The 27,999-nt window shown below is 46.6% G+C and overlaps 1 protein-coding gene across 5 annotated transcripts in view; it reads left to right on the top strand.

The window, feature by feature from the left end:
- The window catches only part of PRDM4 (PR/SET domain 4), a 146,630-nt gene that overhangs the window by 18,063 nt on the left and 100,568 nt on the right, over positions 1–27,999 (top strand). For all 5 annotated transcript variants that reach the window (XM_078668831.1, XM_078668925.1, XM_078668875.1 and 2 more), the window contains 4 exons: positions 17,446–17,579; positions 18,795–18,980; positions 24,008–24,799; positions 27,123–27,272. In XM_078668831.1, the coding sequence (XP_078524957.1) occupies positions 17,446–17,579; positions 18,795–18,980; positions 24,008–24,799; positions 27,123–27,272 (1,262 nt within the window). The remainder of the gene's footprint in view (positions 1–17,445; positions 17,580–18,794; positions 18,981–24,007; positions 24,800–27,122; positions 27,273–27,999) is intronic.

Genomic DNA, 27,999 nt, shown 5'->3' with positions numbered 1-27,999 from the left:
AACTATTCCGAAACACCGGTGTCCAGAGTTGGTGCTGCAACCTTGCTACGACACACTTTTCTTCAATATAGCGCACTCGCTATCTAAAGACTGCATCGACCATGATGCTCCTGGGGCACACCTGCTGGTGGGTGGAGTCGGAGTGCGACCCATTTTGTACTTTGATAGGCTCCCTTGAGCTTGGGCTGACGAGCTCGGATCCCGCACCCGCGCCATGAGAGGTACATACCTGAGAACATTTGGCAGCCTGCACAGCTAACCCCGAATACCTACACTCTGCTGACGAGGAACAACTATTCCGAAACACCGGTGTCCAGAGTTGGTGCTGCAACCTTGCTACGACACACTTTTCTTCAATATAGCGCACTCGCTATCTAAAGACTGCATCGACCATGATGCTCCTGGGGCACACCTGCTGGTGGGTGGAGTCGGAGTGCGACCCATTTTGTACTTTGATAGGCTCCCTTGAGCTTGGGCTGACGAGCTCGGATCCCGCACCCGCGCCATGAGAGGTACATACCTGAGAACATTTGGCAGCCTGCACAGCTAACCCCGAATACCTACACTCTGCTGACGAGGAACAACTATTCCGAAACACCGGTGTCCAGAGTTGGTGCTGCAGCCTTGCTACGACACACTTTTCTTCAATATAGCGCACTCGCTATCTAAAGACTGCATCGACCATGATGCTCCTGGGGCACACCTGCTGGTGGGTGGAGTCGGAGTGCGACCCATTTTGTACTTTGATAGGCTCCCTTGAGCTTGGGCTGACGAGCTCGGATCCCGCACCCGCGCCATGAGAGGTACATACCTGAGAACATTTGGCAGCCTGCACAGCTAACCCCGAATACCTACACTCTGCTGACGAGGAACAACTATTCCGAAACACCGGTGTCCAGAGTTGGTGCTGCAACCTTGCTACGACACACTTTTCTTCAATATAGCGCACTCGCTATCTAAAGACTGCATCGACCATGATGCTCCTGGGGCACACCTGCTGGTGGGTGGAGTCGGAGTGCGACCCATTTTGTACTTTGATAGGCTCCCTTGAGCTTGGGCTGACGAGCTCGGATCCCGCACCCGCGCCATGAGAGGTACATACCTGAGAACATTTGGCAGCCTGCACAGCTAACCCCGAATACCTACACTCTGCTGACGAGGAACAACTATTCCGAAACACCGGTGTCCAGAGTTGGTGCTGCAACCTTGCTACGACACACTTTTCTTCAATATAGCGCACTCGCTATCTAAAGACTGCATCGACCATGATGCTCCTGGGGCACACCTGCTGGTGGGTGGAGTCGGAGTGCGACCCATTTTGTACTTTGATAGGCTCCCTTGAGCTTGGGCTGACGAGCTCGGATCCCGCACCCGCGCCATGAGAGGTACATACCTGAGAACATTTGGCAGCCTGCACAGCTAACCCCGAATACCTACACTCTGCTGACGAGGAACAACTATTCCGAAACACCGGTGTCCAGAGTTGGTGCTGCAGCCTTGCTACGACACACTTTTCTTCAATATAGCGCACTCGCTATCTAAAGACTGCATCGACCATGATGCTCCTGGGGCACACCTGCTGGTGGGTGGAGTCGGAGTGCGACCCATTTTGTACCTTTGTGAGCTACCCCAGCCTTTGCTGCTTCCAGCAACTGACTCCGGTCGGTTCTGACCCCCACTTTGGGCGGGAGAATCGGTGGGAAAGCCAAGTGAGCAAGGGAGGTGTGCTCACCTTTGCCAACCCCACCCCTCGGGTGCGGGAGGCGAGGTGAAGCACAAAGCTCAGTCCCTGCCATCTTGCAGATGAGGTGGACCCAGCCAGCCAGAGAGAGGCATATGCCCCCCTCCCACTGGAGGGTGGAATAATAGGGGGTGTTATCAAACAAACAAGGAGGGAGGGTAGGAAAGAGGAGCCACTCTTAGAACCCCTAGCATATATTAACAAAGCAACAGAAGAGTGGGACCCAAGATAATAAAGTAGGCAGAGAGAATCACTCAATAGTGTAAAAATAACCCTCCCTCACCAACCTAGTTGGTGACATGCTTCATCATTGGGTTCCCCACCAGAGAGGCTGAATGCCTCTCTGGTGTGCTTCAACGCCTGATTACAGCGGAGCAGGTTTTTGTGAAGGTGACAGTGCAGGATGTGAACCAAGTGAGAAGTTAAAATTGTCTTTACCAAACCAGTAAAAATGATTTAATGGTGGAATAGTAAGGCAATATTAAAACGTGAGATGATAGACTGGGTAGCTTGGCCAGTTACATCACTTATGTGAAAGAAATGTGGTCTACATTTTTCAGCCTCACAAGTGACATTAACGAGGCTTTCTTCAGGACCTAACGCCACAGTGGAATGTACACACTAAGGTACACCCTAACCTAGTGTGAAAAAGTGACCGCATAACTTACGGTTTACTGGAACACCTCAAATTTGTTGAGCACGTTTAATACCTTATTATTTATGTTTTAAAAACAAAATAAAAGGCATTATTTGCAATGTCACTAGTTTAAACTTGCATAATTGCGAGACCTATTGCATTGCAAATGCTTGTTTTAGATGGTGGGGGTGAAGGGTGGGACTGAAGCCTCTGTTGTATAAAGCGTGAAGGATCCTTTAGGTGGGGCGGAGCTAGCTAGCGACAGAGATGGCCGCCTGAACCGTCGGCTCCTCTGTCCAGGACCCAATCCGGACATAATCCTGCGAACTACGGTGCCCTCTGTGCACAAAAATACCCCCTAACTGCCCCGGAGTGTGCGGTGCACACACAGACTCTAATTTGCCCAGATCTAAGCGACAGAATCGCCACCGGGAGGCGGCGTGGTGACCGGCGCCTGAGACGGCGCTGTGGCCTCCCGAGAACAGCCTGGAGGCTTTGCCCCGCATCGAAGAAGCACATCCGCGGTGAGCGTGCTGGGCGACTGCCGCTGCCAACCCCCGAAGCGCGACTGCGAGTGATGCCGGCGGAGTGGTGAGTGAATGTGAGGAGGAGACAGCGGAGATTGCGCAGAGGGAGGCGCCATTTCCCACTGCCCGACCGCAGCGCTGCCGCAGAATTCGAACGCCCGGCTCAGCCGCTGCTTCTAGGCCTCTCATCCCACGGAGTTCCTTTGGGGCGCGCAGCGGTGGCCAAAAGTGCGGACTCCGCTGCAGGGTCGGAGAGACCCCCACGTCGACTGGAGAGGTGAGCGACAGAGGCCACGACAGAGGGAACGCCATAAACCCCCCCTCCCCCTCCCTGCGACACCACGAGCACAGGCTGAGAACTGAGTGGAAGGCCTGGAGGGGGCATAGGCAGAGAGCGGTGCCATCACTCGGAGGACTGCCCCCGGCCCCTCCCCCCTAACCTCCTGTTCCACTGACACCGGACTGGGGGACTGCCGGGTTTGCACGCCGGGGCTGGTAGTGGAATCACGGCTGTGCCAGGCCCACGGCGCCAAATTTGAACACCGGGTTGGCGTTGCCGCCCCAGGGAGGACCACAGGCTGCGGTGCCGCACTGGGTGGCCCTTTAGAGAGAACACTGCTGGTACCTCGGCGCTCCGCGCGCCTCCTGCTGCCTGGGGAGACGGCGTAGGCCCTAGGGCCGGGCCACGCTGTGTACTGCTGGGGCCTTGCTGCGACACTGGAAAAGGTTGAAGCCCCAAACCACAGAATTGGGGGAAGGAGCGGTGGGTAACAACTGCAACTACCGCGACAGGCAACACGGAGCTGTTTGTTGAGGCCCTCTTAAAGAAACTGTTGGATGAGTCGGCATTCTCAGGAATGTTCGTAGTTGAAAGAGCACACCGTACTCTGGGCCCCAAGCCTAAGCCAGGGGCCCCTCCTCGCCCCATTGTGGCCAAACATCTTAATTACAGAGACGAGATGTCGCACTAAAAACTGGCACGTGAAAAGCAACCGCTACAATACGAAGGGAGCACACTTTCCTTATTTCCAGACTTCACAGCCAAAGTGCAAGAGGCCCGTCGTCAATTTGTTCCGATGAAGCGACAGCTACGAGACCTCGAAGTGGACTATGCAATGCTCTATCCCGCTAAGCTGCGGATCAACAGACAGGGAAGATCTATGATTTTTACGGACCCAAGATCACTGCAGAAAGCTATGAAGGACTGGCACAGAGACCGACAGCGCTCCACGGACGATGGAGTGTCGAGGGAGGCCTCGGGCGGACACTTGAGCGACCAAGATTGACTTTGTGAACACTACCTGGATGTGCTGCTGATCCGAGGTGGTGCAGGAGAGGTGCAGACTTCTGCACGTTAGCATGGACGCGACCGCTCCTCAGCCGGTCCGCAGCACTACCGCGGTGGGGAGTAGTCCTATGCCGCAGCGGCGACGCAGGGTAACAGTGAGTCAAAATGAAGTACTGCAGGGGTGAACTTTTTCCCTTGATTTGGAGATATGGCTCAAATTTGAACATAGCTGTTCCACGCCCCCTACTGCACTGTGTAAAAGTTATTGATGCCCCGACATTGCCATGGGGCGGGATAATAGTGGTGCGAGGGATTGCACATATACGCTTTCCGTGAGTTACGTGGTGATCAGGGAAACGCAGAAGGAAATAGCGATTGAGGCGGGAGGGGGGACCCTCTACCTTCCCTCAGATGACCACCGTTGATTTAAGGGGGCACTGTCTGCCACTTGACACTTTCTTTATTTTTATTGTTTGTTTCCTTCATTTACCTGGACGGAGGGGGGGGGGGCGGGGCGGGAAGTCATTAGACTACTTAACACATTAATCTCATTGAGAGCAGGCTACCTACGCCCCAGTGTGTGGTACACTTCGCCTGTTTTGCCTCCTAAGTAGCGAACACGCTGCTTTTTTGTTTTGCTAGCTGATTGCATTTGCACTTAGTTTTGATATTAAAGTTAATGACAGTTGGGTGGGAATATATGGGAGGACTTAATACTGTTCTGAGGGGGGAAAGGGTGAGTTGGGGGAGGGGGGGAGCCGGGACGCGGCTTTGTTGGGGTTGGGCAAGCGTGGGTGGGGGGAGGGTTTGGACCACAAGTTTCTGCAGGGTTGTTATTCTCGAAAAAGAGAGACTGTTCTGTTATTGAAAGATTGGCACTGAATTTTATTGGCAGAGACATGCGCGTCACTTATCAGCAAATGGGACTACACCTGTAACAACACGCACGATTCAGCCCCAGCGACACCACGATACTCACACGATAAGGGCGAACACTTGACGCCTACTACACCCCCCAACGTTACATCACAACAGCAAGACAACGACACTATCACACTAATGACTTGGAACATTAGAGGCCTAAATGACCACAGGAAGGTCAGGCGTGTACTTCACTACCTCTCGAGACACGCGATCAACATTGCACTGCTACAAGAGACCCACTTGAGACCGGACAGCCCAACATTACATTACAGGGGACTACACAATCACATACATGCGGCTGGCTTCACCTCGAGCGCCAGAGGTGCTAATATAGGTGAACCCGAGGTCCTCCATAACTCTCACGCCAGTAGAATCAGACGCGGATGGTCGTTACGTGATCACAAAATGTACCGGTAAAGGGATGGTGTTTCACGTGATCAACTCATATGGCCCTAATTTTGACAGCCCCTCTTACTATGTGGGACTGGCCAGCAAGATTAGGGGTTTGGGCGACAGACAAATTTCTGTGGGGGGCGATTTTAATATGACTCGACAGATCGGATGGGCCCCACCAGGCGCCCCTCGGTCTCCTCCCGCATCCTGGACGTTGAGATGACCCGTTTGGGATTGCAGGACGTTTGGAGGACGAAACACCCAGAACAAGGAGGGTACACACACTACTCATCACAATACGACATCCATCCCCGTATAGATTATTGGCTACTCCCCACTCCTTTTCTCCCTATGGTACGAGCGTACGTGGTGCTTCCCCGCACTTACTCCGGCCACTCTCCGGTGCTGGTCACCCTAAGTGTCCCGTCGCGATTCCCCCCCCTTCTCCTGGCGCCTCCCCCCATATGCACTACTGAACGGCGATTCCGAAAAGAACTTGCGACCGCCATCGAAGACTTCTTCGACAGGAATGTGGACAAGGTGGACTCTTTCCTTACTGTATGGGAGTCCTTTAAGGCGTATATTTGCGGTATAGCTATCTCCAAACATGCACGGGTCCTCAAATCCATTCGAGACCGCCTGTCTTTACTCGAGAACAGACTGAAGGATATAGAGGCACGCCGCCTGCGCGATCCCGGCGTAGACCTAACACCAGAGTTAGCACAGACGCTCCGCGAATACCATGATGAGGCGGACGCAGAGGTGAAGCATCTTGGGAAATATGCGATTGCCAGGTCGTACGGAGAGGGAGAACGCCCGGGAGTGGTGTTGGCTAAGATAGCTAGCCAGCGCAGGCGCATCTCGACCGTGCCCACACTGAGGGCCCCACACACTGGGGAGGAACTGTCAGAAGCCCAAGAAGCGGCCTGCTTCCGAGAATATTACGCTGCATTGTACGCCTCTAGGGGACCAGCCTCGGAGGAACACATAATCAATCAGTACATTTGTAGAGCGCGCTACTCACCCGTGAGGGTCTCGAGGCGCTGGAGGAAAGGGGGGGGGGTGCTGCTACTGCTCGAATAACCAGGTCTTGAGGTGTTTCCTGACGGTGAGATGGTCCTGGGTCAGTCGTAGGTGTGCGGGAGGGAGTTCTATGTCATCGCTGCTAGGTAGGAGAACGATCTTCCTCCCGTGGTGGTTCTGCGAATCCGTGGGACGGTGGCGAGGGCGAGGCTGGAGGAACGGAGCTGGCGGGTGGGGGTGTGGAACGAGATGCGGTTGTTGAGGTATTCAGGGCCCATGTTGTGGAGCGCTTTGTGTGCGTGGGTGAGCAGCCTGAACGTGGTCCTCTTGCCGACTGGGAGCCAGTGCAGGTTTCTCAGGTGGGCGGATATGTGGCTGTGGTGGGGGATGTCAAGGATGAGTCGTGCGGAGGCGTTCTGTATGTGCTGAAGGCGTTTCTGAAGTTTGGCTGTGGTTCCTGCATATAGGGCGTTACCGTAGTCCAGTCGGCTGGTGACGAGGGCCTGGGTGACCGTCTTTCTGGTTTCGGTGGGGATCCACCGGAAGATCTTTCGGAGCATGTCCAGGGTTTTGAAACACGAGGACGAGACTGCGTTGACTTGCTTGGTCATCGTGAGAGAGGAGTCAAGGATGAATCCCAGGTTGCGTGCGTGGTCAGTGGGTGTCGGTGCGGTGCCCAGCGATGTGGGCCACCAGGAGTCGTCCCAGGCGGAAGGGGATTGTCCGAGGATGAGGACCTCCGTCTTGTCCGAGTTGAGCTTCAGACGGCTGTGCCTCATCCATTCTGCGACCTCTTTCATTCTGTCCTGGAAGTTGGCTTTGGTGGTGAGAGGGTCTTTGGTGAGGGGGAGTATAAGTTGAGTGTCGTCGGCATAGGAGATGATGTTGATGTTGTGTTTGCGGGCGATGGTAGCGAGCGGGCTCATGTAGATATTGAAGAGAGTTGGGCTGAGTGAGGAGCCTTGGGGTACGCCGCAGATTATCTTGGTGGCCTCGGAGCAGAAGGGAGGGAGGCGGACTCTCTGGGTTCTGTCGGAGAGGAACGATGTGATCCAGTCCAGGGCCTTTCCTTGGATCCCAGTGTTGTAGAGGCGGGTTATTATGGATTATCTAACACACGTACAGTAACCCTGGCTCACTAATGCTCATCGCGAGTTCCTAGTGCGCCCATTCGAGAGGGAGGAGATTGTCTTGGCGTTGTCCTCTATGAAAGCAGGTAGCGCCCCGGGAAGCGACGGTTTCCCAGCTTCATTCTATAAGACGTTCTCTGATCTACTGATCCCCAGACTGCTGATGCTAGTTGAGCAGATGGCGGAGGGAGGCGAGATGCCTCCTACGATGCGGGAAGCAATTATCATAGCAATTCTCAAGCCTGGTAAGCCTCCGGAGGACTGCTCCTCTTACAGACCACTGTCACTAATTAACGTTGACGCAAAGATATTTGCAAAAATCATCGCAAACCGTCTCAGCCCTCTGATCCCGACGCTTGTGGCTCCCGAACAGGCTGGTTTTGTCCCCAACCGCACCCTGACCTATAATTTACGTACTGTTTTTGCAGCATTCCAGCATAAGCGACAGGAGGTACCGACGGTGGTGGTCTTCCTAGACATGGAAAAAGCTTTTGATTCCGTCGAGTGGCCTTTTCTCCGCATGGTGCTGCAGCGAATGGGAGTCGGGGATCTTTTTATACAACTGCTAAATACGCTCTATACCTCCCCAACGGCGCGTGTCCGCATAGGAGTGCAAACTACTGAGCCTTTCAATATCGGACGCGGCACCAGGCAGGGATGCCCCCTCTCCCCTCTTCTATATGCCGTAGTAGCGGAACTGCTTGCGTGCGCACTGCGTGAGTACCACGATCACCGTGGTATACGATTCCCCGGGTACAACCTTATTGTTTCCACGTATGCGGACGACACCTTGCTCTACGTGCGGGACCCGGAGACCAATCTCTCGAGAGTGCTGAGGGAAGTGGTCCTGTTCAGTTCACTATCTGGTATACACGTGAACTGGAACAAAACTATAATGTTCCCGCTCACCCCAGCCACGGGGAGAGTTGAATCTGATTACCCTATACAGTGGACAAATGACTCGGTCAGGTACCTGGGAATACGGCTGCACACGGATCCGGAGGTGGTCCTTAGAGAGAATTACAGAGTGGCTGTCTCCAAACTGGAGGACGATGTGACTAAATGGATTGGCCCCCCCCTCCCCCTACTGGGTCGTATTTCACTGCTGAAGATAATAGCAGTCCCTCGTTTTTTATTTCTTTTTAGCAACATCCCTATGGTGCTGTCGAGCGTATTCTTCAAGCAATTACATGCTCTGGTGCTGCATCTGGTCGGTGCTGGAAAGCAGCCGAGAGTGGCGTGGAATATCCTCATACGGCCCTACGAAGACTGGGGTCTACAAGCCCCTGACCTGGAACTATACTACCGTGCCGCCCAGGGTGCGCACGCGTATGGCTGGATGCATGGCCCAACAAATGCTCCACACATACGTATTGAAAGCGTAGTTGCTGACCCGACCCCGCTACCGGCGCTTCTGGCCCGCCCTAGAGATCGCAGAACGGGCCTCTTAGACTCCCTTAACGCTGTCATACATGCCTGGCATTACCTTATGGACGCCCAGGCCTGCTCATTGTTGTACGCCCCAGGAGCGAAGCTGGAATGGTGTACATGGCTTGGACCATGCAAAGACAAGGGCGTCCTGCTGGCACTTACAAAGCTAAACCTCACCACCATGAGTGACTTGTTCCTTAACGGCGCAGCTCGGATGTGGGAGGAAGTAGACCTAGATGATGGACAGTACGCTCCACCTCTTACTCTCTTCCAATTCCATAGAGTGCGCCTTGCACTCAGAGACCGGTTAGGGGATGATATGACGGAACCGCAAACGGTGCTGGCGTACGACTATATAGTTTCGGCTAAGACTCCGGCGCATTTAATATCGCGACTCTACTGTGTCACGCTGGTGGAGAAAACGGCTCACTACGCTAAACCACGGTTAGCATGGCAGGCAGACTTGGAGGTTGACCTCCCTGAGGACAAGTGGAAATACTGCTGCGCTAATGTTAAAGTATCTTTGAACGTCCGACACCGATTATTGCAGTTTAAAATAGTCTATTACACCCCAGAACGTCTGTTTCGATATGGCTTGCGGAAATCCCCTAGATGTGAACGGGGCACGGCGCACTCGGCAGACTTCCTACACCTCGCCTGGCTCTGACCGAAGATTGCTGAGTTTTGGCACACCGTTTATGCTGAAGTGAACAGGGTTACTGAGTTGACGCTAGTCCCCTCCCCGCTGCTAGCGCTGTTGGGGTATTCTAAAGATATTGCGCCCACTTCTCGCAGATTGGTTGATATGGGTTTTCTGGTGGCCAAACGTTGCGTAGCACTCACCTGGATGAGAGGACCCACCCCGACACTGTCCAGATGGTCACAGGACATGATGTATTGCTGCACGCAAACAGGGCTGTACAGCGAACTACTACCCCCTCGCAACCGGCCGAAGAACTACTGGGCACTGTACCTGGAGAGGAGGTCTGTGGCGGACGACAGTGACCCTGGGGGACACACACTCAGACTTGATAATGGGGAACACGATTGCGAATATATCACAACACAGTGGTGGGGATGTTGAGTTGGGGACAATGAGGGAGGTAGACACACTGACCACACTCAATAGGCTGTTGCTGGAGGGGGGGGGGACGTTGAGGCTTGAAGTTGCTGCTGGACCAAGGATATTACTGATGCTATGAGTGATAAGCAAGTGTCAAAATGTTACTGATTCATTTCAGTGATATAAGTGCCAATGCATTTGCCATTTGATTGTACAAAACATTTTTAATTTTTCTGAAATGCCAATAAAGAAAATAAAAAATAAAATAAAAAAAGGATCCTTTAGGTGAGGCCAGCCTTTTGTCTCTTCCCTTATCAGTGTGCAGTGTGGCTCTAGATATCTGGGTGCAAAATGCTTATACCTCTTCAGGGATGTGGAATTCCTATAGACTGACGTCCAGGACATGTTGTTTGGGGTCAAGGACAACAAGTTTTTGTGTGTATTTTGTTCTTGGGACAAGTAGGCCCAACAACCTGCAGCACAATCCCTTTGGCTGCCAGTTTGAAGTACCACATTATGGATCAGGGAAGGGCCCTGTCTGCAGTTAAGATAATACTTTTGTCCATATGTTAATGCTGTTCAAACTTGTATTTATGGTTCAATAACTGAAAGCCTTTATTAGGTCTCGCCTGGCGTTAGAAGCGCACCTGCGGTGCTCTTGCCATGCGAGGGCTTTTGGAATCTGTACGAATTCCAAAGCGTGCACGCAGAGTGACACAAGATGTGCACGCGGGGACTGGATGCTTTACTCGCGGCGTGACACTATGGGGACTTTTTTTTCTGCCTCCAGTAAAGCATCCAGTCGCACTTCCCACAGCATGGAACCCCTCTTAGTGAAAATGTCTCCTCTCGATGAAGCGGTTATAAACATTGTGCATTGTGAGCGGTATCTCTGCGCAGCTTCCCCCCGTGAGGCTCCCGCGGCACCTCTGCCTTATCTCGGCACAACTTTCTCTAGTGAGGCTCCCGCCTTACACTCCCCCTTCCGAAAAGCATTATCGACTGTCTGCCACAGGCCCTGTGATCAGCGTGACCAACGGCAGTCATATTTACATTAAACGCCGCCGATAACCTCCCCTGGAGCTTTCGAGCTACAGTGTCCAAAGGAGAGTGGGACTTAGGGAGTATTGTGACAGCAGCTCTTTCTCATTCGAATCGAGACAATCTTGGTCCCCTTCACTCAACCCATATGAGGAAGTTAGGCGTGCTGTTTTTTTCTAAATGAGTTTGTCGTGTCTAGTTTTCATAGGTTCTGTCAGTCAGCCCAGGCTTGCAGCGAAGTGTGAGTGGATGCTACAGCACTTTGGAGTCTACACACTCTACTCCCGGTGTAGAAATGTACGCTCTTACAGCGAGACACTTTAGACTGTAACCTCACACTTTTTGTAGGACTTCTTTGAGACTTACTGTACAACGGTTGCCTTTGTGTACCATTCCCCCGTCTCCTCCCCATACTCTGTACATTTTGGTATTTTGTGCAAAGTGGTTACATTCTTGCTAGAGGCAGCGCCTTGTGAAAGGTGCTGGCACAAGCAGTACCTTTCTGCCAGCTGCATTTATGAAGTATTGCTCTGAACCGGGTTTGCTTTTTAGTTTAATATAAAGGTATATTGTCTGAGGGCAGTAAGACATGGCCTTTATATCCAAGTGCAGCCACACAGCTCCACGAAAGGCTGTGTTAATTGACAGGGTAGCTGAATGTCCATGCATTGTACAAACATGCTCTCCTAATGTGCCGTGAACACACTCCCCCCCCCCCCCCCCCTCCACCACAGCATGATATCTCCTTGTGCCAATCACACACACATTCCTTTGTACGTTTGACAGTTCCCCCTACAGAACGATTGCCACCATTGGCCACCATGCACGCCGAGGTTTAGCAGCAGATCTTTTTTTGCACCTCATTGGTAGAGAAGCCTCAATCCCTTTTCCATGCCATGGGTTTTTTAATACAGTTTTGAGTGCGTATTTGCAAATGCATTATAGATTCCCTCCTTGCAAGGTACCTGCTCTAAAATAAAAATGTATGTGAATGAGGAACCTTTATCCTAGTTTAAAGAAACTGACTCGCGTGGGCATTTGCACATGTTTATTGATAAGCAAGTTTGGCTACTGCTTATGGCATCAATTGTTTAAAAGGAGGGTCCGGTCTACTCGCTATGCGCAACTTGTTGCGGACCAGTTTATTAAAAACCAAGTCTATTCTCAGATGTGGACTGTTTCCTTTAAGTTGTATAATAAGACCTACTCTTTGCCATTTCCAACCCCCCACACTCTCCTTCTCCGCTTCTTGCTGCAAAACCAGGCGTATTGATGAATAGCACGTGCAGTACAGCATATGCCACATTATTTTATGCATCTATAGGACGACTGCTATATTTATTTCATAGCTGATTTCTTCAGAAGACTTGTTAACCTCATCCTTTGCTTGCCTACTTCATGTACACTTTGCTGGTTTTGTCAGCGTGTTTTCCTATCTCTCTTCTAAAGGCCACCATACACCCAACACAATACTGCTCTGACTTCTTTGACATTGTGAAGTTAAAGGCTCAGGGGAGTGAGGGTTTGAAATGCTGTACATTTTGCTTCCAAACAAAAACAGAGTTGCTTTTTTTTTTTCATTTGACACACACATCCATGCCTAACCGTTTCTGCCTACCACGATAACGCACATACCAGGCAGGGACACTACATAGTGAGAACTACTTTGGACAGCTCCTAATGCTTCCGTGTTTGGTAAGTTGTAAGTCTTAGGTAATAAAGAAATGTACACTATGGTACACCTCCACCCCCCTTCGCCTGTATTGTTCTTTTAGCAGGACTTTGGGTTTTTCTACAACATTGTGGTTTATTTGTGCTGGGCAGACAGTGATAGTGCCCCAGATTTCTCCAGACCTGAAAGTTACGTCTCTTCAATATGTCTTTTCAGAGCCGTCCTTGGAATGGGACTTGACTGCAAAGGCCGCGGTCATTCAATGTGTTAATATTCAGCTTGAACCTAGATTCTATCAGCTATACTTGTCTTCTGATATGAGAAGTTGGTTGCCTAAACTCTACAAGCGTCAGCAAAGCCAACAGGTCTAGTACTGACTGCCAGGCTTTTGCCTTTGTCAGTGTTTGTTTTATTTTGCCACTGTTTTTTCCGAAACATAATGGTTGTGGAAGCTGATTGCGCCTCGTCAATTCAAGACAAAAAACAACTATAAAAGCTAAAATAATTTTGGTCTTGAAATGCCACATTGCCATAGTCCCAAGCACTGAAGCACTGAAGGGACGACTTTGTGTGTGGGTGTGCTTTTTGTGAATGGGTAGAATGCTGCTCTCGCAGTTAGCGAATGTCTAAAATGGTCTGAACCATTTCCCATACTGTTTTCTGTGGTGGGTGGAAGAAATCTAAATGACCATCACTGACCAGTGGATGAAGAGCTCTGGTGGAAGGCATATTATGCATTATCATTTTATCATATCCAAAGGTTTTGGCTAACACCAGACCTAAAAGCTGTTTTATTGAGCTAGGGTTAATTGTGTTGCTTTTTTACAGGGTGTTCTTTTCTGAAAAACAAATCCAGGTGAGCTGAGAGCCTCTTCATTATTTTCAGGATGGAGCATTTTTGTCATACCGCTTTTTATCTGAGCGGTTGCTAAATTCAAGCGACGGTTTTCCAGGTGTTTGCCTTGTCTGTCCCAGATACAAACCCATCCTGTGTCCATGTATTTATGTCCCTGCGCAACTGCGAGGGAGAGGCCTGAGCTCTCTTCCACTTCGAGGCAACTGTGTTTTGCTAACTGCACATCCGGGGTAAACCAGCATTTGCAATGCAATAGGTCTCGCATTTTCTCGAGTTTAAGCAATTGGCATTGTACATGACAATCTGTTTTATCTATGTTTCAAAAACCAAAACATAAATAAAAAGCATTTTTATTTATAATGCCAATAGCTCAAACTCGCATAAATGCAAGACCTATTGCATTGCAAATGCTTGTTATTAGGGTGAGCACTCTTAAATGTTGTTCTCTATGACTGCACTACTGACATTATTTCCAATATAAAAATATGTACACACGTTTTCAAAGTTTAGCAATATGAGGCTATGTACAATGCTCCCAGAATGCACTCTGATTTGGTGCAAGTATTTGCAAAAGCTTGAAAGCAAGATTGTTGATTCTTTGCTTCCAAAATAAAATGTTCAGGAAAAAAAACATTTTGCTAAACTACTATAAAATTTCAGGTACCATTGCTTTGCATCATCATTTAGTAACATGTGTTAATGCATGCTAATATTTCCCAAAAATATTCATAATTGAAAATCAGTGTATCCAGTTTCAATAAGATTATGGGAAACGAAAATAAACCAGCATTAGCAAAGCCAGTAGGTCTGAAATTGATGGTCAGCTTTTTAGTTATGTCAATGTGTGACTTGTTTGGCATGGTTTTTGTAAAACCTTATTGGTGTGGGAGCTGCCGGGTCCTCACCATTATAACCAACATTGGCAAAAGCAAAAATGTTCTCAAAAAGCACACGCTGCCACAGTAGTTACTGGCACTGAACAAAACTACGTGTGTGCCGATATGTTCCTTGTAAAAGAGCAGAATGCTGTCACTCACAGTGAAGCCAGCCGATACAGAGAGAGAGAGAGAGAGAGAGAGACATAATTTTAATAAACACAAAAGGTCACCGTCAGCGCCAGACCAAATGTGGGGCCCAATTATTAAAGAAAGTCTCAAAAATGCACTCATGGCATATGTGCTTGCATTAAGTGCAGCTATACGGCTTTCATAAATTCCCAAGAATTTACAGAAGTAGGACAAGAAATAGTACTCCTAGAAAATATTTGTGAACTGCATTTTAGCAAGAGCAAATATGCATGTGCAGATTTGCTCATGCGAAAATCTAAGTGTTTGCAAGTTCACTTTCCCTCCAACCACTTTTTTCGCAACTATGGAATAAGGTTTACATCTGCCAGTGTCAGGAGTAAATTTCTAGCATTTCTCATTATGGGTAAAGATTAGACTTTGATGTACACTGCAGAAGGACTTGTTGGTTAGATCCGAAAACTGTGACTCAGACTGCTAACTGAGCCCTCTTTCTCTAATTGGGAAGGGATGGTTACGAGAGACACTGTACATGTGCTTAAACCTGCCATACCTCATTCCATACAGAGTTAAAGGGGTAAAGGTCTCCCTTCTCAGTTGGTCCAGTAAATGTCTTATTCACATGCAGTAGAGTGCAATATTTCGTATTGAGTGTATTAAAGTACTTTCATTTTCGTAATAATGAGCACTGGGTTGGACATTCAGTTATTGGGGTGCTGGGTGATTATTCAGTACTGCGCTTTATGCATGCCACCTCTCGAAACACCCCCTTCCCACCGACACTATCTCCCTGAGAACCTGTGACTGTCACCATTGCTACTACTTAGATCAGGTACTGAAGGAGTTACTGGGGACAGTTTGCAGAGCCATAGTAGGACAGTCCCAAGAAAGTTTAAGGCAAATGATCCCAGACGCTTCTGTCTTTTACCACTCTTTTCAGTTTGAATGTCAGCTGCTTTTCTGCTAAGTATGTGACCTTTATATGTAGATATAAAAAACTTTCCATTTCCCAGGTTACACCTATCTCAGTAGCAAGGCTGTAGCCATCCCAATCAGGCTTCTTAACAGGAAAATAGAATTATTCTCATTAATGCACAGTTTGAACAGTTTTTCGAATGCCTGTGGCAGCTACAGCATGCATTTCCAATGAGTAGGTCGTGAGCTATTTGTAGCTCTACAGGTACCTATAAGTAGCTCTCCTGTGTGCACCCCAGACTACTAAATTAGAAGCTTTTACTTGGTTGAATTAATATATGTATACCAAAATCTAGAGTGTATAGTTGAGACAAAAAAGTTCTTATTTTTAGAACTCATAAGTTATTTAGATAAAAATGGCTGAATTTTCTAAATATATTTAAAGCTGATATTTGAGTTATAACTAATGTGGCATTGGGAAGACCTTTTCTAAATTGTATTACCTTAGTGCCATAGTTATCACAGGTATTGTTCTTATGCACTACCCATCTAGAGTCCTTCCATATTGACAAAGCCGTTTATACTTTTCTGTTTGCAGCCAGGTCTGATACACGGAGGTGATCGCTGGTAGTAATCTTACATATGGTACCCACTAATGTAATCTTGTTTGATGTTGTCAGTATTACAACACCAACCATATTAGTACCTCTTGATGAGCTCAATCACAGAAAAGGTTAGAGACCTCTGTTCCACAGTAATGTTGGGATTGGCCGCTGTGTATCGTTCAAATATAGTAAGGTGTTCTCCACATACAAATGGATTACAGTGGCTATTTTAATGCGTAGACATTCCGAAGCTTAATCTGTATTGGTTCAGGTGCCAGACAAATGTCAACAATAGTGAGAAGCCTTGTTTGGTACCCTTTCCAGCCTCCAGCTTTGACACTGCTTTTCCTGTTCATATCCTTGCAGCAGGTTATGAATTAAGCATGTGTATTGATTACTTAAACTCTGGGCCCAAACCAGTGTACTCCAGCACTGACATCACGAGCCTCCAACTGACTGTGATAAATGGTTTTCTATATCTGATATTTCTAACGTATAGCTACCTTTTCCTCCATCATTGTAGTACATGTATGAAAGTCATCGGGCACTGGGGGTGTTTCTGTGTGTTAGAAATCCACACTACTCTGGGTGTGAAAGTTTCACCAGTACTTGCAGCAGTGTAAGGACCAATGCCTTGTGAGTATTTTTATACCCTTACGAATAGTTTATAAGGCTCTGTAAAAGTTGTATTGAGACTTTTCCAGGCTTAGGAATAAGGTACCCAACAGTCTGTTTCATAGTTCTTGGTAAAATCCCTGTTCTAGCCCCTATAAAAGTTCTTTAAGCTTCTCCACTATTTTTCTTGCGTATGTTTGATACGTCTCCAGGCAGCTCCTCTCTGTATAGAGCTTTCCTCTGTTTGTATTCTGTACAGCTTTAATCAGTTCTTCCCACATTTAAGGCTACTCTAAACATCTATACTGAGGCGCAGAGCCATTATATTCGGCACAATTCTGCGTCTGATTGTGGGGCTGAGCATGCAGCTCTGCTAAAGAAGTTTCAAAACTTTTATTGCTGCTCAATTTAGTATTTAGATTGTGCACTTCATTGTCCCACCTATTTCTTTAACATTGTTTTTATTTAATATTTGAATAGGAATTATTAAAAGGTGCTATAAAAATACTATGATCTGATTTATGGCAACCCCTGTCCAATAAAACTGTTTTGTTCACAGAATGAATGACATGAACCTCAGTCCTGTGGGGATAGATCAGCTCGGCAGCTCCTCCATTGGCTCTGCTTTGCCCATCTCAGGAAGTCATTTGGGACTTTCTGCTTCGCCAACTCACAACTCTATACCCACAGCAGGTAACTTCTTTTTACGCCACCTTTTTATTCTCTAATTTGTTCAAAAACATAGATTCTGCACATCATCACTGTAAAATTGAAGTAGCGTTTCTGTGGTGACCGTTTGTTCAACTGATAGTTGGTCTCCATTTAGTTTTGCCTTAGGGGATTGTTGCGTGGCGGGTGAAAGCGCAGAGACTTTGGTTCATTTTAACGAAGGCTTTATGAGCCATAACACACATTTTCGATGAGGCAATGGTCTATAATAAGGTAGAGGGGGCTCCGATGACTTCTCGGGAGACACTCGGTCCCTCTGGGAGGTCCGTCCTCTCCTCCACTCCAGCGCGGTGCCGTTAGGTCAGGGATACACGGTGGTGAAGCGTGTAAGAAAACAAAAAGGACTCCGTTTGAGTGTAGTGTTCAAACAGCAAACAATGGTGATGGAGGGAAAGTGAGGAAACACTCGGTGCGCAGCACGTCTACATAAAGTGAGGTTTGTGCTCGGGGCGGGAATACCGGGATAGGGGGAACCCGAATATTACCTCTGAGGTCTTCCCCTTTTGCCCACCCAGCCCGTAAAACACTTGCGTACCTGCGAGAGCTACGCTCCTCCTGGGCGACCCACAGGGACGTTGGCCTCCTGGCTCCTGCGAATCTTCTACCTCCTTCGAGTCTCGTCTGATTCTGTCTTCTTTCTGCACTCTCGCCTTCTCTGACTCCTCCGGTGTACACACACCCCGTACTCTGCCGACTTCCTGGTTTTGAAGGCCTGACCACTTCCTCGTCATCGTTTGGGGCGGGTTTTAGAGAGTTCTCCCCAGTTAAAGAAGCAGTGCTCTTTTTCTTCGTCCTCTGGAAAGAGCGGAATATTCAGGACAGTCCAGTCATCCTGTTGTTGAGAAAAGAAAGGTGAGACGGGGTTTGTTTCATGGCCCCAATCATCACAGCTATGTGTCCCGCTCATGGTCAGTCTCCCCTTGTCACAGGGGTGTAGACACCGTGGACCCTTCAGAGCATAGTATGACCATGTTTTTGAGAGAGCTATCTTAGGGGAAGAATCCTCCCCACAACATTAAGGTGATAAAGCCTTGTGGCAGTTTGTGTCACAGAGAAATAAAACAGGTTGTGTGTGTAGGGGGGCTGTATGTGTGCTGTGCTGTACTGTTGTGTTTGTGAGAGACTGCTTAAAATTAAAGAAATTGTGTTACCACCACCTCCCTTTTTTTCTTCTTTCAGGCTTACCAGTAGCCATTCCAAACTTGGGCACCTCTCTGAGCTCACTGCCCTCTGCCTTGTCTCTGATGCTGCCAATGGGCATTGGGGATCTTGGAGTCATGTGCAGCCTGCCTGAAAGGAATTACCCCCTGCCACCTCCATCGTACTCTCATCTTGAAAGCAGCTACATCCGGCACATTCTACCTGGTAAGAGAGTAACAACCCATCCCCTACATTCTTTCCTCCCTCTGCTTGGTAAACATGACTACATTTGCAGGGTGTGATGGAGCAATGTATAATGGTTATCTGAGCTGATGGAAAACCATGCTACGTACATTACTATTATTTCCATAGCACATCTCATACATGGAATTGGCTCTAGGAGCTTTACTAGGGAGTTTTACATTAGAGCTACAATGCATGGTGGGTGTTGAGATACCCACAACTATCAAACACAGGAGCCGTGTTTGATTTTCATGTATCACGTTTCATTGCCAAAGGTTGTAGCAAAAAGAGTGGTGTTGGGAGCACAGAGATGTATAACTAGTGGCAGTAAACTATACATAGATGCAACTCAACAGTTTCTCTGATGCTTTGTTTTGATTCTTGTATGTGGAACTGAGATAGGATGAGGTGCATTATGACAGTTGACTTTGTCACCCAATCATTTGTAATTCGAACTTACTTAGTTTCCAAGTCTGTTGTATCTGTCTTGAAACAAACCCGACCTAACGGTGATCCCTTCCTCTCGGCAGCACCTAATATCCAATATCCCTATCTATATTTTCAGTTTTCCCCATATGCTAAAAAAAGGAGGACCTCGTGTGCACACTGTATAGCACCCACCGTAACAGTGCCCGTTCCCTAGGGAATTCAAAATTGTGTTTACATTAGCAAAGGTGCACCACAAACAAAGAAGAGTCAAAGTATAATCAACAATGAATCTCAAATGATGCCTTTCTTTTCGAATCTTTATTCAACAAGTGGAATACCACACAGCCGACGCGTTTCGTCCCACACAGGGGACTTCTTCAGGGCTTTAAGGTTGTTGAAGTAGGCCTTCAGAATACACAAGGCGGATGTCCTGAAAGTCGGTAATCCTCCAGGCTTGGGTGTCTAGATATATTCTTTCTTAATATTTTATAAGTAATTTTCTTGTCTTTAGATTCAAGAAATAGTGGCAGTTTTCAACAATTCATATAGAGAACGATATATGTAGATCTCTTCTCAATCTATTTCATATCCGTGGTAGTCCAAAGAGTCCACGGGCTGACTCAATATATCAAATAATTCAAAAGCCCAGTCTAGATAGGACTGTTCTATCCATAATAAGCAGGGTCCTCCGTCCGGAATGCGATGACTCCTCCGAGGGCCCGTCAGAGGAGTCATGTGGTATTCCACTTGTTGAATAAAGATTCGAAAAGAAAGGCATCGTTTGAGATTCATTGTTGATTATACTTTGACTCATCTTTGTTTGTGGTGCACCTTTGCTAATGTAAACACTGTTGTATCTGTCGCTCAACTCCCTGTGTCTATCTTGGGCCAGCTACTTACATGTGAAGTCAGTCCACGCAATGATCGTTAAGGAAAGCTTCCTGCCTTCAGTTATGACCCTCCCGACCACCTGTGAACTACTACCATATGTCGTCTTGTGCTCAGACCATACCGCCATCGGAATGTACTTGCTTTAGTCTATTGTATTCATACATTGCCTTTTTCCGTAAATTATTCAGATTTATGTGCTGGAATCTCTCATCAAAGGATTGCACCTCTTTCATAGTCTGCTTGTTATACTTTTTGGAATTGAGTCCTGCAGAGCTGGCCAGAGATTTCGAGATGAAGCTTGACAAAATTATGACCCTTAGTTGTCCTGCGCACCATGCACTCCAGCATTTCCATACCTCTTCTAATCTGAGTACATTAGTTCTCCGGGTAAATATTGCAATATTCCTACTTGTTTGGCTTGCAGTACCCTTCCCACGTTTTGTGGGTGCATTGTATTTTGACTACTTGTGGAGGGCTCACCTATTTGCAAAGCAACAGAGCTCTATATAGAATGTGGGCTATGTAGTTGGTTAATTAGCTAAAGTAAAGCAGTGGAGTGGGGATTTATAGGTATGTGGCAGGAGTTGTGACGTGGTCTATTCAGTAGTGATGCAGCATCCATAGGTGAGAGCAGTGGGCTGACTGTACGATGAGCTGTCTCTTGAAGAGACAGACTAGTCTTAAGTTCCTTCTGAGAGGGAAGGAGGGAGAAAGCTTGCAAGATCCTGGTGGCACCAGAGTACCACATCCCCAGTACCTAGCACAAAAAGTCTTCATCAGACCTGCATTCATATAGTGGTGTTGAGCCTGGTGATGTTCATGCAGCCAGTGTTTTGTCCACCTCCAACTGCCCCCCTGTGTCTGTACCCAATATTCATGACTTCATCTTGACTGCATTTAATCCGGTTTTCTGTTCATGCTCCATTTTAATGGATTTCTGAGACTTTCCCAGAATTCGCCCAGTCCATATTGAGTGCTGTTTGCACCAAGTTAACTGATTTCTTTAACTCGTTGATTGAAAACGTTAAAACTAGGATGGTGATTGAGGTGGTCTACCTCCAGTATGATCTTTAACACTGAGCAGTGTAAAATATTCTTTAATAAACCACGCCTCTTGAAACAGATGTTGCGAGGTTAATCCTGCCTCTATTTTGTAACCACTTTGCATGCATACCTTCCCACCTTTTATTTACTTTGATATTTTACCTATACTTGAGGATGCTGTTGAGTTAAAATTAAAATTCCAGAATTATAAGATAGCCGAAGTCCAATCGTATGCATTCCTTGCTCACTTCATTCTGTAAATTCAATGTCTCTTTAGTAAGTACAAAGTGTATCATACGACAACCATTGTCCCTACTTTTTACACTGATACACTGGCTTCTGAGCAAGAGAATGGATTAAATGGCCACTTTCAGTATTTCCCCCAATGACTTGCTTTTGGATCCTCTAAAAAAGAAAAAAAAACAATTGTTACAGTGGATTAGAAACCTACAATGGCAGGTTGTGAGGATCTGCTTGTGATAATCTTCATCCATATATTTTTACAGAAGGTGTCCTAGACGTTCAGGGAGAAAGCTCCCAGCATACTACAGGACCTTCAGCTGTAGAACTCTCGCTATTGAGCGGAATCCGTGTTGTAACTGACTCCGAGTCTTCTCACATGTCTTTACAACGAAGGGTTAGGCTGCTGAAATTTGCCACAGCAAGAGCCTTCCTTTAGCTGCCAGAACAAAGCACGGCTGTAGGGGTGATCAATCCTCATTAAAAAAAAAGTGTATTTCTCCTCTCTTCTACCAAATCCAGATATTTTTTCCATTACATTTATAGTGAGGTCTAGTGGCGGATTGAATCATAAAAAAAAATAATTTGCAGAGGTACCCTTTAAAAAGCTTTAGCGTTTGTGTGTGCATTGGATAACCTTATGGCAGTAATGCATGTGGAAGCCTTGTTGAACAGTACTTCTCATAGGCATAACAATTTCCCACAAATACCTTAGTCTTCACCAGCTTCCCCCTTTGTTAATCTGGCTATGGCCGGTTGGATTGTTTTGTATTCTGGCTGTCCGAGCAAATTGAAACATTACTCTGCAAACATATGAACAATATTCCACGCTCCAGATCCAAACCTATAGCAGTTTGATTCCTTCCCAGCTCCCATTTAAGCAGCCTTTGAATGATCTATTCTCACATCCCTGTTGCCATATTGCTCGCGGGTTCCACGCTGATGGGCTAAAGATTTGTAGGCTAATAAGCAAACATTTTTTAGCTTTTGGTGAGCAGCAAATGGTAAAACTGCTAGCAAGTTGGGATAGAACATGCATTACAGTATACAATTCCTAGGTCAAAGGGCCCTTTCCCTGTGGTCATTGTGCTTCAGTTGATGACAAATTCATCAAGGCCCGACATTTTCTATATTTTCAATTTTTGCATCCTAGTCTACCAAGCATGTGAAAGTGTAAAAGAATAATGACAATAAAACCTCTGCGTGTAACCAAGATCTGTCTGCCTTGCTTACTTTAATATAGATGTTCTATAAATCTGTACCTCCCATCCGTATGGCCCGAGCCATCTTGTGCCTGACCTGGAAAGGAAACATGGCATCTGCAAGTATAAGTTTTACAGTATGTGTTGTCTAGTGTTCAGAATTTATTCAATGTTGTTAAGAGGCTACCAAGAATTTTTTTTTTGTGTTTCGGGGTAAACATTCTGGCTGTGCTTAATATTCTGCCATAGAGAGGGCCATGATTGGTCTAGAAACATTGCTACATATATTCATTTTTTAGCGCTCAGTTACCCCTAGAGCTGTACTCTATAAAAACTGTGTGATTGATTGTCTGTCGCTACTACACGTTTCTTTGTTTTGCTGAGAGCAGACTTCACCTTTTTTTTGGTCTTGCCTAAAGGCAATCGTAGCTTGCTGTTGGAGCCCTTATGTTACCAACACACTTACTCACATATTCCCATCCGGGATAACAAGCGCTATATAAATACTAACCTTTTTTCCTCTTCTATCCTTCTGCTATCCTTCCGAATCCAAATAACTGACTTACATAGGTAAAATTTACTTGCATGTTTCAGTATACTAATTCAACACTAATCATCTATGGGTCCCGGAGTAGCGTGCTACTCACCGTAAAAGCACTTTGACGACTTGTCAGGGGTAGTACACGCAATACAAATGCAATTACAATACAATACAATACAATACATATAGAAGAAGAGTGTTATTTTGGTTAGCTCCATTCCAGCATCCACTGGTTGCATTTAGTAAAGGTTACTTGGCTGGTTATTTTTTCTTAAATCCACAGCATTTTGTGGAAGGTTGCAAATGCTTAAAGTAGTCCTCTGTTTTAACCTCTCCACTATGCTGCCATCATCCCTCACTGTCACGGCGTATGGCCCAACATACACCAGGCTGCCCCCCAATCTCCCTCCAGAAAAGTATGATGCCCCTGCTGCACCCCGCCCACCCTGTGCTATCTGGCGCTGACTTGATATTATTTTGGCTTTGTCAATTCTTGTTGAATTGCTTCAGAAGCTATGGCAAAGCCAAATCATTACATTAAAAGATATGTATGCTCTTCACATGAACACAGTAAACATTGAAATGATAGACATAAACATATTTTTGATGTTGTTTAACCCATTGAGATTTGAATTAATGACGTGCACTTCTCTTTCCTCTAGGTATATTGTCTTACTTGGCAGACAGACCACCTCCTCAGTACATCTATCCCAGCTCGCTAAATGTGGACAACAATCAAGGATTACCCTTGTCCAGTAACCATGCTGGCATGGACCACTATCACCCTGGTGCCTCGGTGAACCTAGAGACGGGGATAGTGTCCTTGGACTCCCGCTCAGTGCTTGCTCATGGGGCTCCAATGCACCACAGTGATGAGCACGAAGTGCAGTTAGAGGCTGGAACAGCCATGGAGACCGTTTCCAGGGTAGGCAGTCCTATCTCCACAGACCACATGACAGAAGAATTGACACTTGAAGAAGTAGCAGGGGAACATCAGCAAATGCCAACCGGTTCCCGGAATCATCAGGCTTTGACAGTAGATACTGTGGGCAGTGGCTTTGATCCAGATTCTGTGGCGCAGCGGGGTGTGTTGCCAATCCATGCTGGCACGCTGGAGCTCCCAGTGGTCTTGGAGTCCGAGCACCACCACATTGCTAGCCGTGAGAATATGTCAGAAGGCACGCTTAATAACTCTATTCATACGATGGCCATGAGCACTAACTCTGTGAGCGTAGCACTATCTACGTCACACCCACTCTCATCTCTGGCATCTGTCTCTCTCCATCGAGGTGACATAAGCTTGGAGCCTGTGACAGTGTCTTCCATTCCTCAGGTGTCCATAGGACAAGGAGATATGGACGTTTCGTCCGAAAACCTTTCATTTGTGCAGTCTCCCCTAAAACTCGAACACTCTAATTCCAACAAAGAAAATATGTCAACGTTATTTACAATATGTGAGTGTGAGAAAGATGTTTCATTATTTCCTGTTTTTGGTGTGTTGGTAGTTTGTGGATGTATTAATCTGTTGGTAAAGGGGTGTCTTTATTTTGTTGACAGTAGTGCTTTAGGAATGATGTGGGTAGTAAATTACAAACTTAACCAAAGGGTAATGATACTCCTCAAAAGTTGGAGAGAGGACGAATCTGAAACCTCTAAATACATGGCTGGGTGGGATTCAAGATTGCTTACGTGTTGGGAAGGAATGGGATTCCCTCTTTGAGGTATGGATTGCTGGCAGAGCCTCATCAGTGTTGCATGATGTGTTGCTTGAAATGGTGCATTTTTATTTCCTTGTTGAACAGGAGACAAAAACAATTATGCAAAACCTTTTTATTACCACTGACTAACCACAGTGACGATTTAAATCCCTTTCCAAACAATGTTTTTTTTTTTTTTTTTTTTTTTTTTTTTTTTTGGAACAACCAGGCATGATGATAAATGTAAATCAAACTTTCACTGAACAACAGAAGTTTAACTGATTCTTATTCTGCAGCTTGGCATGTAAGATACACTCTAGCTTCATAATAGTAGGAACAAAGTAAACGATCAGAAAGAAAAAACACAAGGGGGGGAAAGACAGCCAGGCATTTCAAGGTCTAGGAGTGGTTAAACGGTCTGTTGATAATGAAATTTGCAAGTTTGCTGTAAGTACCTTATGGAAAGTCTCATGTTTTCAGACACTCTGTGGACACTTAAATAATTTGCAGGGACCAACATATCACACCTGTTTAAGAAAATAGCAGGCTGAACAAGTCTTCAGTAATACCTTACTTGCACGAAGCGAAGCCATTGGCATAGCTGGCAATGTATAAAAGCTCCTCTATCCTAGGCCACAAGCTGAAGCCAAAACAACTCTTGTATGTGCTTGAAGTGGACGAAGGAAAAATGTCTCTGCAAAATGTCTCTGCTTTACTTATGAAAGGAGGGCCAGGAATGCGAACTGCTTTGTAGAGAATAGACTTGAAGATAATCGGGCGAAACTCTGTGGAAAGAAGAAATCACCCCCTCCCATTCCTATTTCAACTCCGAACACTAAATGGCATAGTATAATGGGAAGATGTTTATTTTCCATACGATGTATAGCTTGGGAAAAACAGAGGCATCCAGAAGCATGTTGCCCTCAAAGTGGGTGCCAAGAAGACGGAGAACCGTTCTGTGACCCTACTTAAGGGCAAAGAAAAAATTGACAATTAAATAGAGAAAGGACCAGGGATATCAAGAGTCATGGATTCAGGAAAAGGTACCTGACTGATCGCATCAATACAAACTTCCAAACTTGCAGAATAATGGAAAGCTTATCATGAAAATTTCCAACTGGATAGTGATCGAAAAGTAGTCAAGGTAGAGTCTTGGACAGGGAAGCCTAATTGAAAGGAGAGAATGAGGGCTGAAAAAGGACAGCAGCATACGCAGATGAATCGGGTACGCCATTTCTAGAAATTGAAGAACAAAAGCAGATAAAACGTGTTTATTTCTTTAATCTTTTGTAGATTTTGTAGTCTGTCAGCATATTCATGCTTCTTTAATTTAAAAAATGCATATAACCCAGCTCTGCTGCAAGAAGACGCACACGTTGCCCCTCAGACCTTTAAGTGTTTTTAGTCATTGTTGCCTTTCTTTGCCCCTCCACTTAAAATGACAAAACGCCTCCTGTAGCGATCAACATCATTGGTACTTTCATATGAAACCACTCTTGACCATCATTGACGCTTGAGGCCGGTCCATTTAGTCCTCTGTAGGCAAGTCAAAAAATGTGATTAGTCGATGTTGGTCTCTGTCCCTCTAACTGTTTCCAGTCTTTTGCTAAGGCACCCGATTTTAAGTGTGCAGGACACGCATTCTATATACTCTTCTAGCTAAAGGCCAACCCTGAATACCTTCCTGTTACTATCGAGTTGAGAACTTAATTTAAGCCCATTGGTAGATTCTACATCATTGTAGGTGATGAGAGGGGTTTAAGGTTATAGTTTTTTTTATACTTAAAGCACAGTTGGTTAAAATAAAATATTTACTCTAGCAGTGACTCATGTTATGCTATGTAAAGGACTCTGTTATGTCTGCCTAGACCTAGAATCAGTTGACTCTGAATTCTGGATTGAGGTCTCTGCGAGGTAATTAGTGCTGATTGCATTAAGTGTTGGAAACTCCTAATACATGTTTTTGGTTCGTATCTTTGAGTACAAGGTGGTTTGTGTAATTTGTTTGTGAAGTTTGTATTGGAGCCTTGTTTAATTTGCTAATATTTTCTTTCTTATACGCTGGGATGCCTTCCTGTAGGGTGCACTCTGTGTGACCGGGCATACCCATCTGAGTGTCCAGAACATGGACCTGTCACCTTCATCTCAGATACCCCCATCCAAAGCAGAGCCAGACTTTCCCTTCCCAAACAGCTGATGCTGCAGCAGTCCGTAACTGGAGCTGATGTAGGTAAGTTCCCCAGTAATTCAAGTCGTTTGAGCTGTGGGTGATGGTGTTTAATACGAATGAGCCCATTACTATTGCAATAGTGAATAATTGTGTGTGTAACTCTTATATTGCAAAAAAACATGGTAAACAGTGGGAAAGTTGAGTCAACAGTTTTGTGATAGCAGTGTACACTCTGTATAAAGAAACACCAAGTATACAGGCAATGTGTCTATTTAGTCACATTTAATGTTTTGGATCTGTGAATGTTGTCTGATCATCTATTGGTTTGGGTGTTGAATTGTATTTTGTGGTTCTGTTTTTATGTTAAGTGATTTGTTGAGTACACTTGTCACCACCCATGTGAGTATCCAGTGCCTGAGCAGGCGTGTAGGTCAAGCAGGAGTAGTTGTGTGGGTTGAGCAGGAGTAGTTGTGTGGTGTCTGAACGTGATCTGCAGGTTTATTTGAACAGCTAGGTCTTCAGCTTCTTACGGAAGTTGAGTAGTGAGGACGAGGTCCTGCCGTGTTGGGGAAGGCCATTCTAGGTCTCGACGGAGAGAATGACCTGCTCTGCTGCTTTGAATTTGGAAAAGAAAGGGAAGATGATTGCAGTTTCTGGTGGGTTTTTAGAGGTGTGGCTGTGGTTGAGGTAGGCAGGTCTGATGTTGTGAAGGGCCTTGAATGCGTGGGTGAGGAGTTGGAATTGGCAGTGTTTCTGTATGGGGAGCCAGTGGAGCTCTCTGAGGTGA

This window comes from Lissotriton helveticus, chromosome 1_1, assembly GCF_964261635.1.
Source record: "Lissotriton helveticus chromosome 1_1, aLisHel1.1, whole genome shotgun sequence".
NCBI lineage: Eukaryota > Metazoa > Chordata > Amphibia > Caudata > Salamandridae > Lissotriton > Lissotriton helveticus.
The sequence above is the reverse complement of the archived record's forward strand: the minus strand, read 5'-3'. Positions and strand labels throughout refer to the sequence as shown.